We start from the raw sequence: 14,763 nt of genomic DNA, 5'->3' as shown, positions 1-14,763 counted from the left end.
CAGAACAGGTTCAAGGGTCTTAATGGCCTCCCTGCTTCCTCGGCTTAGGAACAATGAGATTTTATTTTTTTTTATTTTTTTTTAAAGCATTCAGATTGTGTCCTTACCTCAGCAGTCCCCTCAGCTGCTCGCTTCAGACCCCAGCCATCACTTGCCCACTGGTCAACCACTGCTTTGTCAGAGGAAACTATAAAGTTGTCAAACATGATATCAGATGTCATTGACCACAGCTCCAATCCAATAGCAGTGATGGGAGTCATCCTGAATGGGTGCAGATCCTCAAAGTAGTCTGGATTGGAAATCTTCCTTGGTTTCCAGACACCCTAAAATCAGAAAGTTGACCAAGTTAAATTCTTCACGAAATTACCAGTGTGATGGATAAAGATTGGGAGATCCCATCATTAAAATAAGCTAGCAAGATATTGCATTTAGAATTCAAAACTAGTGTAGCTCACTTTTTCTTACCACTAGCCAAAAGGCAAACGAGCCACCATTCATAGCATTATGCAGTACAGGAGGCCATTCAATGCACTGTACCTGTGCTAGCTCTCTGAAAGAGCTATCCAATTAGTCCCACTCCCTCTGTTCCTTCCTAATTGATTTTATAAATGTTGATTTGCAGGGCATGGTTCCAGGGATGAGGGATTCCAGTAATGGAGAGAGTGGAGAAGCTGGGATTGTTCCACTCAGAGCAGAGAGGATTAAGGAGAGTTTGAATAGAGATGTTTAAAATCATGAACGATAATAGCAGATAGGGAGAAACTGTTGCCAGTGATGAGGATCATTAACCAGAGGGACACAAATTTAAAGGTAATTGATAGAAGAACCAGGAGGGAGATTTTTTTTTAAGGCAACGAGTTGTGACTAAGAATGCACTTTCTGAAAGGTTGCTGGTAGCAGATTTAATAGAGTAGCTTTCAAAAGGACATTGAATAAAATACTTGTAAAGGAAAAAATTGTAGGGCTGTGGGGAAAGAGCAGGGGGGTTAATTGGATGGCTCTTTCAGAGACAGCAGAGGCATTATGGGTTGAATGGCCTCCTTCTGTGCTGCAAGATTCTATGATTTGTTTCACTTGCCAATATTTGTAGATCTAGATTTCATTTGCAGTCCTGCTTTTATGAAGACCTAGTGAATTGGATAACCTACACAGCTTACATCATATGAGGATGCATGGAAACAGTAACCCCAAGTCAGGGCTTCAGAGGCTGACCCTCCTCTGATTGCAGGGGAGTATAAAACTGGGTTGAACCCAACTTGTTCTGAATAAATAGACAGTCCATTAGTTAAGAAAAGGTAATTTACAGGCTCCTCGACTGCTGCAAAGAGGTTTGGCCAAACAAATGCTTTTTTGATATCTCGAAAAGCTTCAATCAAATTAAACAGCGCTGGTCCAGGAACTTAAAAGGAAAAAAAAAAATAGCATATATAAAAGGTAAGTTGCTGCATAATATCAAAGTACTTCACACATTTTAGCACAAATTTGACACCCAACCACATAGGTAGGACCCTATCAAATTCACGGTCAAATTTAACAATTGCACGGTCACAGAATTTTAAGAATCGTGAATTTCATGCATTTAAATCGTAAGATTCAATGTCACAACATACCACGTAAATGGTCCATTTAAAAAAGGGAGGTTTCTGGCTTCAACTGGCATTTATTGTATATTCAAATTATTGTAAAAAGCTGACTATAAACAGGTCACATTCAACCACTGACTTTAGTGAGTAAAGAATGTGAGCTTGGAGCAACCTGCAACTCACTCACTCTTCATTCTCTGTCTGAGTGCTGTGAACACTGTCCGTGTTTAGACACAGTTCTCTCTGCAGCCACAGAGCTTGTTGGAATTGCCAGATAGCGCCGTGCTAGCCTTGCAAGGTGGGGGATTCTGCATTCCAGAGTTCCAAAACTGCAAAGTACAATCTGCTTCTTCTGCAATGCTTTTTTATAAACAGGAATTTCCAGCCTCCAGTTCTGGTCAGAGGCAGGAATTGTGTCAATGAGCTTAAATTCACCATCAACAAGTGTATTTGTGCAGGGTCAAAGATACGCAGAGCTTTCAGGAACACCACAGAAGGTTGTTGAAACTTCAGCCACTTTTTCTTCACCGCTTGACTCCTCTATGTAGCAATAATATTGTTTGAGCTTCTTTGCCATGAAAGAAAACACCCATTGAGCGCAGTTATTTAATTCAGCGTCATCAGAATATTGTTTGTTTGACTGTGCTTCGGCCCAGAACAGTACATCCATTACTTTGTCAGCTTTGTGGATTGTGAAGTGTCAAGATTCAAACCAAGTGATTAAATCCATCAGTCGTGTCATATTCTTGGCAACAAACTGAACCTCATTAAGCTGAGCATTGTTTAGAAGGGCTACAATGTCTGTTAAAACCGGTTTTCAGTGTCAGGGTGAGCTCTTCTGAGACCAAGTCTGAGCAGTATTTCAGGTGAGCTGTATGATACTGTCCCAATGATACTGCCCATTTACCTCCTCTCTCCTCACTATCCAAGGCCCCAAACACTCCTTTCAGGTGAAGCAGCGATTTACTTGTACTTCTTTCAATGTAGTATACTGTATTCGCTGCTCACAGTGTGGTCTCCTCTACATTGGGGAGACCAAGCGCAGACTGGGTGACCGCTTTGCGGAACATCTCCGCTCAGTCCGCAAGCAGGACCCTGAGCTTCCGGTTGCTTGCCATTTCAACACTCCCCCCTGCTCTCATGCTCACATCTCTGTCCTGGGATTGCTGCAGTGTTCCAGTGAACATCAACGCAAGCTCGAGGAACAGCATCTCATCTACCGATTAGGCACACTACAGCCTGCCGGACTGAACATTGAGTTCAATAATTTCAGAGCATGACAGCCCCCCACTTTACTTTCATTTTTGGTTATTTTTTCTTCCTTTTTTTTTTAAACATTCTTTTTTACATTTTTTACAATCTTTTTTTGCATTTATTTCATTTCATCTTAGTTTGTTCAGTTTGCTTACCCACTGTTTTTTTCAGGTTTGCACTTGCTGCTGTTCAATATTCAGTGTATTCACACCTAATCTGTACTAATGCTTTGTCTTTCAACACACCATGAACATATTGTTTGCCTTTGCTCCGTGACCTTTTGGTCAGCTATGTGGCCTGGTCCAATCTGCACCTTCTCCTTTGTTATCTCTTGCCCCACCCCCACCTCACTTGCTTATAACCTGTGACTTTTCTAATATTTGTCAGTTCCGAAGAAGGGTCACTGACCCGAAACGTTAACTCTGCTTCGCTTTTCACAGATGCTGCCAGACCTGCTGAGTGATTCCAGCATTTCTTGTTTTTGTTTCAGATTTCCAGCATCCGCAGTATTTTGCTTTTATGATACTGTACTGCCTGAAACCAAGAGTTCCAACTGGCTCTGGAGCAAGGGCAATGTTTTGTTCCCCAATTTCAGCCACATTTGCAATGCGCTGCAGGTTTTGAAGCTTGCAGCTAGGGCAGTGTTTGAAGATTTTTTATTAATGTAGCTGAGCAGTTTGTCGACTTACCAAACTCACTTTTCCACAGCTCACTGCCAAGATAAATTATGTATGTGCAATATGGACAGCTTTAGGTATTATACCTTGGAGCACAGACTTGGAAGATTTTATCATGCAAGTTGCATTGTCACTAATGAAAGCAAACACGTTGAAATATGCACTGTATTTTGAAAAGGTTTTGATTATCGCTTGGGAAACTGTGGTATAATTAACAGCTAAGTGGACGCAGTCTATGAGCACGGTTGTTAGCTCCTGTCTGTACTACATCAGCCTTACCAGACATAAAAAAAGCAAAACATGTAGTACATAGTTGTTTTGCTGATTGGTGGACTCATTACAAATAATTGCAAAGGACTCACATGCGTTAATCGGAGACTTCATCTCCTCAACGTGGAAGCAAAAACCTTCGGTAGGTAGTCTCATCATAGTTTATTTGCGCTTGGCAAGCAACCACCATTCTGCACATTACGTTGAATGAATACCTGCAGCTTTGGGCGATCAAATTTATCCAATGGGGTATGTTGGCACTTGCAAAAGCATCCACAAGTTCCACTGTAACAAACTATTTTCTGAACTCTCAAATTGACTTCTTAAAAGGAGATGAAATTTTTTTTTTTGCGTGTTAGTTTTGCAGCAGTACACTGTCGGATGCTCTCTTTCTGCTGCAATGGCTTTCAGACTCTAAGTGGCGCGAAACTGTTGCCCACCGTGTGATCCAACGAAACACTGCAGCTTATACATCAAAAGGTATACCACCGTCGACAGAAATTCTTTCACTACACGTGCTGCAGTAATGGTTGTGGCCGTTTTTGATTTGCTCGTTCTAGCATGCTCACTTGTCTGCTACCACTGGAGACGGCTTCTCACAAAACTGCACCGGAAGCCGTCCCTCACGTACCAATCAGCAAGGTGAGCCTCAACTCAATGAATAAAACACACAAACTAAAAGCCTGTTACCCGACCCTGACGGGACCCGACGGCACGTGTCGGGTTCAGGTCAGGTACGCACTATCACAGGCAAGTGGCTTCAATGTTAATTTAACGTTTGCACTAGAAAGGTGGTTTTGTTAAGTTATTTTAAGCTTGTGCAGATCAGCAACAGTGAAAAACGGAAGGCAAGTTAACCGATGGTCGGAACGGGCGCAGGGAAAAAAATGGAAGGACTCGGGCCGGGTCGGATGTGGTTGTGTCGGGCTTGGATTGTTTTTTTTCTGCTAACCCGAGCAGGCCGATAACGCAGAGTTCGCAAAATGGCTGATTTCACAGAGAACCCAAGATTTCAGAGTCTGCAAAACATTTTTCTCAGCCATGAATTTGGAAGGGCCTGCACAAATGGATCCAAAATTGGCTTAGTGGCAGGAGACGGAGGGTGATGGTCGAGGGTTGATTTTGCGAGTGGAAGCCTATGACCAGTGGTGTACCACAGGGATCGGTGTTGGGACCCTTGTTGTTTCTAGTGTACATTAATGATTTAGACGTGAATATAGGAGGTATGATCAGTAAGTTCGCAGATGACACGAAAATTAGCGGTGTTGTAAATAGTGAGGAGGAAAGCCTTAGATTACAGGACAATATAGATGGGCTGGTAAGATGGGCGGAGCATTGGCACATGGAATTTAATTCTGAGAAGTGTGAGGTGATGCATTTTGGGAGGACTAACAAGGCAAGGGAATATACAATGGATGGTAGGACCCTAGGAAGTACAGGTGGTCAGAGGGATCTTGGTGCACTTGTCCATAGATCACTGAAGGCAGCAGCACAGGTAGATAAGGTGGTTAGGAAGGCATATAGGATTCTTGCCTTTATTAGCCGAGGCATAGAATATGCAAGGAGGTTATGATGGAGCTGTATACAACACTAGTTAGACCACAGCTGGAGTACGGTGTACAGTTCTGGGCACCACACTATAGGAAGGATGTGATCGCACTGGAGAGGGTGCAGAGAAGATTCACCAGGATGTTGCCTGGGCTTAGCATTTCAGGGTTGTTTTCCTTAGAGCAGAGAAAGCTGAGGGGGGACATGATTGAGGTATACAAAATTATGAGGGGCATTGATAGGTTAGATAGGAAGAAGTTTTTTCCCTTAGCGGAGGGATTAATAACCAGGGGGCATAGATTTAAGGTAAGGGGCAGGAGGCTTAGATGGGATTTGAGGAAAAATTTTTTTACCCAGAGGGTGGTTGGAATCTGGAACGCACTGCCTGAAGAGGTGGGAGAGGCAGGAACCCTCACAACATTTAAGAAGTATTTAGATGAGCATTTGAAACGCCATAGCATGCAAGGCTACGAGCCAAGTGCTGGAAAATGGGATTAGAAGAGTTAGGTGCTTGATGGCCGGCACAGACACGATGGGCCGAAGGGCCTACTTCCGTGCTGTACAACTCTGACTCTCTAAGGTGATATTAGGACAGAAGACGAACCGCTTGGGCAAACAGGTAGGTTTTAGAAGCATCGCAAACGAGCAGAGAGAAGTAGAGGGAATGGCACTCCATCTACCAACATTCACTCCCTCCACCAACGCACAGTGGCAGCAGTGTGTACTATCTACAAGATGCACTGCAGCAATGCACCAAGACACCTCAGACAGCATCTTCCAAACCCACAAGCTCTACCATTTAAAAGGACAAGGGCAGCTGATGCATGGGAACACCACCTGCAAGTTCCCCTCCAAGTGACACCCATCCTGACTTAGAACTATATCACTGTTCCTTCACGGTCACTGGGTCAAAATCCTGGAACTACCTGGCCGCAGGCTGCTTTGGACTGGATGGGGTGCCAATCGTGCAGGCTGCTTTGTCCTGGATGGTGTCTAGCTTCTTGAGTGTTGTTGGATCTGCACTCATACAGGCAAGTGGACAGCATTCCATCACACACCTGACTTGTGCCTTGTAGATACAGGACAGACATTCGGGAGGCAGGAGGAAAGTTACTCATTGCAAAATTCCCAGCCTCTGACCTGCTCTTATAGCCATGGTATTTACATAGCTATTCCAGTTCAATTTCCGGTCAATGGTAGCCCCTAGGATGTTGATAGTGGGGGAATTCAGCAATCGGAATGCCATTGAACGTCAAGGGGAGATGGTTAGATTCTCTCTTGTTCAAGATAGCCATTGTCTGGCACTTGTGTGGCATGAATATTACTTGCCACACATCAGCCCAAGCCTGGAAATTGTCCAGGTCTTGCTGTATTTCTACATGGATTGCTTCAGTATCTGAGTCGTCGCAAATGGCGCTGAACATTGTGCAAAAATCCCCACTTCTGACCTTATGATTGAAGGAAGGTCATTGATGAAGCAGCTGAAGGAGGTTGGGCCGAGGACACTACCCTGAGGAACTCCTGCAGTGACATCCTGGAGCTGAGATGATTGACCTCCAACAACCACAACCATCTTGCTTTGTGCTAGATATGACTCCAACCAGCAGAGAGTTTTCACAGATTCCCACTGACTCCAGTTTTGCTAGGGTTCCTTGATGCCATGTTCAGTCAAATGCTACCTCGATGTCAAGGGCAGTTACTCTCTCCTCACCTCTTGAGTTCAGCTCTTTTGTCCATGTTTGAACCAAGGCTGTAATGAGGTCAGGACCTGATTGGCCCTGGCGGAATACAAACTAAGCATCACAGAGCAGCTATTGCTATGCAAATGCCACTTGATAGCCCAGTTAATGACACCTTCCATCACTTTACTGATGATTGAGAGTAGACTAATGGGGCGGTAATTAGCCGGGTTGTTCTTGTCCTGCTTTTTGTGTACAGGACATACATGGGCAATTTTCTACATTGCTGGGTTGATGCCAGTGCTGTAGCTGTACTGGAACAGCTTGGCTAGGGGTGCAGCAAGTTCTGGAGCACAAGTCTTCAGTACGATTGCTGGAATATTGGCAGGGCTCATAGCCTTTGCAGTATCCACTGCCTTCAGTCGTTTCTTGATATCAGGTGGAGTGAATCGAATTGGCTGAAGACTGGCATCTGTGATGCTGGGAACTTCAGGAGGAGGCAGAGATGGATGATCCACTCGGCACTTCATTGTTGCAAATGCTTCAGCCTATCTGGTGCACTGACGTGCTGGGCTTCCCTATCATTGAGGATGGGGATTTTTGTGGAGCCTCGTCCTTCGGTCAGTTGTTTAATAGTCCACCACCATTCACAACTGCATGTAGCAGGACTGCAGAGCTTAGATCTGATCTGTTGATTGCGCGATCGCTTAGCTCTGTCTATCGCATGCTGCTTACGCTGTTTGGCATGCAAGTAGTCCTAGGCTGTTCACCAGGCTGACACCTCATTTTGAGGTATGCCTGGTGCTGCTCCTAGCATGCCCTCCTGCACTCTTCATTGAAGCAGGGTTGATCCCCCAGCTTGATGGTAATGGTAGAGTGGGGTATATGCCAGGCCATGAGGTTACAGATTGTGGTTGAATACAATTCTGCTGCTGAAAGGCCACAGAACCTCATGGGTGCCCAGTCTTGCATTGCTAAATCTGTTTGAAATCTATCCCATTTAGCACAGTGGTCGTGCCACACAACACGATGGAGGGTATCTTCAATGTGAAGACGGGACTTTGTCTCAAGGACTGTGCACTCCTACCAATACTGTCATGGACAGATGCATCTGTGACAGGCAGATTGGTGAGGACGAGGTCAAGTATGTTTTCCCCTCTTATTGGTTACCAATGATTTATTTGTAGCGTAGGCACCATTGGGTCAGCAAACGCAGCAGCCAATCTGCACACAACAAGGTCCCACCAATTAGATAAATGGCCAAATAGTCTGTTTGGGTGGTGTTGGGAGAGGAATAAATGGTGACACCAGGCAAACTCTTCTCTTCAAACACAGACATGGGTTCTTTTGCATCCACCCCATCAAGTAGAAACTGAATGTCTGATCCCAAAAAAAAAACCTCTGACAAAGTTGCACTCCCTCAGTCCTGCACCAAAGCAACAGCCTAGATTATATCCGCAGGTCTCTAGAGTGGGACTTCAACCTATGACTTTCTGGTTCAGAGTGCTGCCACTGACCCAAGTGGATATTTGCTTCACAGCTTAGCCATTTTTAAAATTTTAATTCACTCTAAATGTGGGAGTCACTAGCAAGGCCAGCATTTATTGCCCATCTCTAGGTGCCCTTGAAAGGTGGCAGCAAACTGACTTCAGGAGCAGGAGTAGGCCATTCAGCCCATCAAGCTTGCTCCACCATTTAATTAGATCATGGCTGATCATCTACCCCAACACCCACCGCTTTTCCGTGCGATCCCCATATCTCTTGCTGTCATGAGCTTCTTAAACTGCTGCACTCCACATGGTTTAAGATACTTCCACAGTGCTGTATTATACTTTTCATAGGTATTGACAGAACGGAGTGTCTTGCTGGGCCATTTCAGAGGGCAGTTAAGAGTCAACCCTCAGTTCTGATGAAAGGCCACAGACCTGAAATGTTAACTCTGCTCCTCTCTCCACAGATGCTGCCTGACCTGCTGAGTATTTCCAGCACTTCCTGTTTTTACTTAAGAGTCAACCATGTTGGAGAGTCTGGAGTCACATATTGGCCAAGCCACATAGGATAGCAGATTCCCTCCTCTGAAAGTACATCAGTGAACCAGATGGGTTTTTATAAACACTCTGGTAGTTTCATGGTCGTTAGTGATTAGTTTTTCATTCCAGAGTTATTTATTTAACAATTTAAATTCCATAGCTACCATGGTGGTATATGAACGTCAGGATGAAGGGCCTGACTGGGTAGGTGCTGAGAGATCATTTCCTCTGGCTAGAGTGTCTTGAATTAGAGGTCATAATATCAGGGAAAAGGAGTTGGGGGGGGGGGGGGGGTGGGGGGGGGTGCCAGGAGAGAGAGGGATTCATTAAGGATGGAGATGAGAGGAGGAGGAGACATTTCTTCACTGAGGATTCCGAATCTTTGGAATTCTCCACCCCAGGCAGTTGTGGATGCTCAGTCATTGGGTATATTCAAGACAGAGATTGACAATATTTTGGGCACTAAGGGAAATCAAGGGACAGGAAGATTAAGCGGAGTTGAGGTAGAAGATCAGCCAACATCTTGTTGAATGACATAGCATGCTTGAGGGCTCCTTATAAAACCACAAATGTTGGAAATCTTCCAGAAATAAAATGCTAGGCAGCTTTTTTCCTGAAATTCCAAGCTCAGTGAGAGCAAGAATATATGGCTCAGGGATGGAAATTGGACCCAATGGGAAGAAGCATTGCTGGACCACAGAAAGACAAGGAAACCTAAATCATACCAAGTGCAAGAAAGAAAACAAATAATGCTGTGGTCAATGAAACCTCTCCCCCCCACCCCCCACCCCCAAACCCCCAAAAGGAACTTTGCCCACTTTGACAAAATTACCTGGTAGTTGGGGTTGTCAATCGTTGCAGCCTTCCATTTCCCCTTGTAATCTGGGTTATCAATCATCGGCACTTTCCAAGGCCCACATCCAGGAGCAGTTTCACACTTAGGATTCGCTACTTGAGGAGCCTCCCACTCACCATCCATTTCCTCATCCCTAGAGGCAGAGACAAGAAAAGTGTCATTAACAGCAATAGCTTCACTGGAATTCACAACCAAAACATTATGTTGGCCATTTTAGAATAGCAGTTTCAAGAAGACAGTTGCAGGCCAAATTACTGCCCCACGATACACAGTCTCAGACACTCCCCAACACACCTGCCTGCATAAACAAATATACCTCCCCCCAAAAACAGACACCTACCACCCCCTCCTCCAAACAATCCCATCCATATGCACACAAACCGCTTACCCGCAAGAGGCACACAAACCAGCAAAGACTTTTTCGCTGGATGAGCTATGGATACAGTACTCATGTTTTGGAAGAGAGCTGAACCTACCAGTCCTCGGGTTTTTCTGCATCAGGGTCAGGAATATATTCAAGCTCATCATCAAGCCAACCTTCAGGCTTGACTGCAGTTTCATCAAGAATCTTAGCAGGGGCATCTTCATCCCTGCAAATGGGAATACATTAGAAACTGTTAACAGACAAGTTCAAGTGGCATAGGAGTGGTGTTGCTCCCCTCATACCCCTGAGGAACACTAGTGATGGGGCAATGCCCAGATACCATCAAGTTCATGAGCCATTGGGGAGATGGTCTGCAAGAAAGGAAGATTAATCAAGTGTTCACTTCTCAATTCCAAGCTCTTGTTTTAAAAGCTTGTAGAATGTAGGAAGAAGGGGAGGAATTCCAGAGTTTTAGAGAGAAGACAGACTGTGCATGAGGAGTTCCACAGTTTGGAAGGGAGACTGAGGGAAGTGAGGAGGTCCACAGGGTGGAGGGAAGGGAACATTTCCACAGACTTAGAGGCCCAGGGAAAGGAAGAATGAAAGAATGAATGTGTTAAAATGGTGCAATGGTCTCAAATGTCAACAGTGAGGACGTATGGGGCTAAGGGAGCAGGTCATGCAAGTGTTTCACCATCAATATGAACAATGATGTACTTTAAATATTTTGCAGTGTTGCAACTTTGCATAACTATTTCTAAAAAAAAGACATTGCGCACAATGTCAAGATATCGCAAAGCACCTTACAGCCAATGAAATATTTTTAAAGCGTAGACACTGTGGTCATGTAGGAAACAGCCAATTTTTGCACAACAAAGCTCCGCAAACAGCAACACGATGCTGTCTAGACATAGTCACCCGTAAGGGCAGATAAGGCCTCGACTTAATGCATCACCTAAAGGCACCTCACTGCTCTGAAATGGCAGCCTGGATTACTTACTCTTGCTCAGGTCTCTGGAGTGGGGCTCGAACATACAACCTTCTGAGTCAGAGGCAAGAGTGCTATCCACCGAGCCAGTTAACATACTAACAATTGAGGAGATACAGCGCAGTAGTCATTATGAATTTTATTCCATCCATTTCCGATTACCTTTTCCATATGTGCCACACACTTCAATTCTACCCAGACATATTGAACACATGAAATCAAATTTATCATTTATAACCAGTTTCTACTGAATGACCTCTCAGTCATCTCAACAATTGTGTTCATAAATGCAACAGCAAAACGCAACAAAAAATCCAAACTTAAGATAATTCGCAAAACAACCCGGGGTGAAATGAGAATTTTAAAAAAACATTGAGTTGTGATCTGTAATGCAATAATTGTTGGAAACAGATTCGACAGTAACTTTCAAAGTAAAGTACTTAAAACTGCATGGCCATGGGGAAGGGGGTGAAAGGGCAAATGGGACTAATATGATTATTCTTTGAGAGGCACAAGAAGTATGGCTTTCCTAGACAGACCACAGCTAATTAAAAAAAAAAGACATGTATATATATTCTAGAAGACTAAACAACACCAGGGTTCTGATGACTGCATAAACTATTTATGCTTTTGATGTCATCAGAACTTACTGGGTAACTAATCAGCCCAGCAAATCTTAAACAAGAAAACTAGAAGGGAAACTCAACGCTAGAGCTTAGCAGAAGTGATAATACTACACAAGCAACAGTTCAGCTCATTTATAAACATTATCCAAGCCCAGAGAATAATACACCTTTTAAATTAAAATAGAATTAAACTGAAAAAATCTGTGCACCTATTGTACCACCAGCCAATTATGTGAAATTAAGAATCAGCCACAATAGATTACTTCTCAATTTCATAAAAGGGAATGAAACACATTAACTTTGTACCATTTTACAAAGAGGATGAGAGAGTGCAGAGGGCAACAAGAATGATTCCAAAAGAAAAAAAAAAGTTATTTATCAATCTCTGCAGCTGACAGGAAAGGTGCTCAAGGGAACTTCACTGAAGGATAGGCATTGAAAGATTTTTTTTCCATTCATTTTAATTACCTTTACATTCACTGGTCATTTAGGGCTGTAAGCCCTTTATAAATGGCTACTGGGCACCATTGCCGGGGACAGGTTGTTCGCACCCTCCAGGTCATCAGGGGGGTGGCAGCCTCGGCCATGTTAATGAGCTGCCATGTTGGGAATCGCAGCGGCTCTGCGATGTGTGCCCAGTGTGTTCAGGTCACCATTTTATTTGCCCGCTGCCTACTGCAGTGGCAGGCTTTCAAAATGCAGCCCAATGTGTTCGATCTTCCCAATATTTAGTTGGGGGAAATACAATCTGAAGTCCCCGATTGACTGTTACTCACCAGTCTTCAGGTTTGACTGCATCAGGGTCAGAAATTTTTGGTCTCTCATCCCAGTCTTCTGGTTTCTGGTCATCTGGATCTTCAATCTCTTTCGGAGGATTAACAGGAGGAGTCATGTCTTCCAGAAGGTTGCCACTGTTGACAAGAGTTTGGTCAATCAGGACTTGAAATGAGTTGTCAGGGTTGAGCACTACAAAGGGAAAGAGAAAAAAAAAATTGAGTGGATGCTTAATTGCGTTTGATTTTCCCATTTACAACTCCACATCTCTGGTAAAGCAGTAACAGCCAGCATTGTCCAGATCAGCCCATCATTTCATTGTGGCTGTGTTTTCAGATCCTTCCAAGGCTTTGCACGTCCCACCCATTTCCGCAATCTGCTCCAACCCTAGAACCCTCCAAGATCTCTATGCCCTTCCAATTCTGACCGCTTGTGCATCGCTGACTTTAATCCTTCCACCACTAGTGGCCTTAGCCCTAAACCTCTTCACCCCCTCCGCCTTCAAGATGCTCCTTAAAACCTTCCTCTTTGACCAAGCTTTTGGTCGCCTGTCCCAACATGCCTGTGTGGCTCGGTGTTCAGTTTTGTCCAATAAGGGCCCTGCAGGTGCTTTGGGAAGTTTTTTGATAAACATGCTTTATAAATGCAACTTGTTAATGTATTATGTTTTTTTCCCCCACTACAATTCAGCTAATATTCTGAAAAAAGAGAAGATCAAGCAAACTGTTGAAACACCCTCTCCATCTAAATCTGTCACATGAATGGGTAGAGATCATGGACTCTCAGTAATAATATGCCAACCATACATTGCAAACATTTCAACTTCGGCCTGCCTGACTTTTAGAGTGCTGAACGCTGGAAAACCTTGGGTGCAATATTTTTTGTCCAAAACTCAACAATACAGCACAGAAAGGGTGGTCATTCAGAGCATCAAGTCTGTGCTGACTGCAAGAGTAATCCAGTTAGTCTCACTAAAGGCCGGCCAGCCGACCCGAACCAGACAGGACCCGGCATGTGTCGGGTTCGGGTCAGTTTGCACTTCCGGGTCCGGCCGGGCCAGGTCGGATACGCTCTATCACCACCTCTGTTAAGTGGCTCCAATGTTAATATACTTTTTGGACTTGAAGGGTGGTCTTGTTACAGTTATTTTAAGCTTGTACAGATAAGCAACAAAGTGAAAAACGGAAGGTAGGGTAACTGATGGTCTGGTCGGGCACGGGAGAAAAATGAAAGGACTCTGGCAGGGGCGGGCTCAGATCGGGTTTCATTTGCAGACCTGAGCTGAACTTTAAGTCCCACCTCCCATACTACTGCAATTTTTTTCCCCAATTATTTATTAAATTCCCTTTTGAAGGCCAATATTGAATCTGTATCTACCACCCTATCAGGCAATACATTCCAAATCCAATTCACTTAGCGCGTGAAAAGCTTTTCCCTATGTCACCCCTGGTTCTTTTGCCAATTACCTTAAATCTGTGCCCTCTAGTTATTCACTCTTCAGCCACTGCAAACAGTTTCTGTACTTACTCCATCTGATTTTAAACACCTCTATCAAATCTTCTCTTAGCCTCCTCTGCTGCAAGAGGATCAAACCCAGCTTCTCCAGTCTATTCATACAACTGTGAAGTCCCTCATCACTGGACCTCACCCCAAAAAACAAATATGGGCAAAAGCCCCAAGTTAGATCCATTGCAGATTAACTGGTCCTTTCATTGACTAATCATTACAATATCTATTTACTTTCCTGACGCAAAGAGAAATACTACAATTCTGACCATCACCACCACCATTAACGATCTCCTCTCTGTTACACTGCTTCACAGGAGATTTTTTTTTTTAAATGCAAGTACACGGCCTCATAACCCAAGCCTCATTGTGAAAAGTATTAGGAACATAGGAGAACAGGAGACGACCATTCAGCCCCAAGCTGATTCTTCCATTCAATGAGATTGCAGCTGATCTGTGGGCCAACTCCATAAACCCACCTTCCTTCCATGCTCGGTGACCCAACTCCACACACCCACCTTCATTCCATACTCCCTCATACCTTAGGTTAACAGAAATCTATCAATTCCAGATTTAAAATTAATTGACCCAGCATCAACTGCTGAAAA

General features: G+C 44.1%; 1 protein-coding gene across 1 annotated transcript in view; it reads right to left on the bottom strand.

Annotated features, from left to right (window-relative positions):
• The window catches only part of canx (calnexin), a 67,452-nt gene that overhangs the window by 17,570 nt on the left and 35,119 nt on the right, over positions 1–14,763 (bottom strand). Inside the window, exons 8-11 of the mRNA XM_068044024.1 lie at positions 12,652–12,841; positions 10,374–10,487; positions 9,874–10,030; positions 108–323 (exon numbers count right to left, since the gene is read on the bottom strand). Of these exons, the coding sequence (XP_067900125.1) occupies positions 108–323; positions 9,874–10,030; positions 10,374–10,487; positions 12,652–12,841 (677 nt within the window). The remainder of the gene's footprint in view (positions 1–107; positions 324–9,873; positions 10,031–10,373; positions 10,488–12,651; positions 12,842–14,763) is intronic.

This window comes from Heterodontus francisci, chromosome 12 (genome assembly GCF_036365525.1).
Source record: "Heterodontus francisci isolate sHetFra1 chromosome 12, sHetFra1.hap1, whole genome shotgun sequence".
In the NCBI taxonomy this organism is placed as follows: Eukaryota; Metazoa; Chordata; class Chondrichthyes; order Heterodontiformes; family Heterodontidae; genus Heterodontus; species Heterodontus francisci.
Note: the sequence above shows the minus strand (reverse complement) of the source record. Positions and strands in the feature narration are given on the sequence as shown.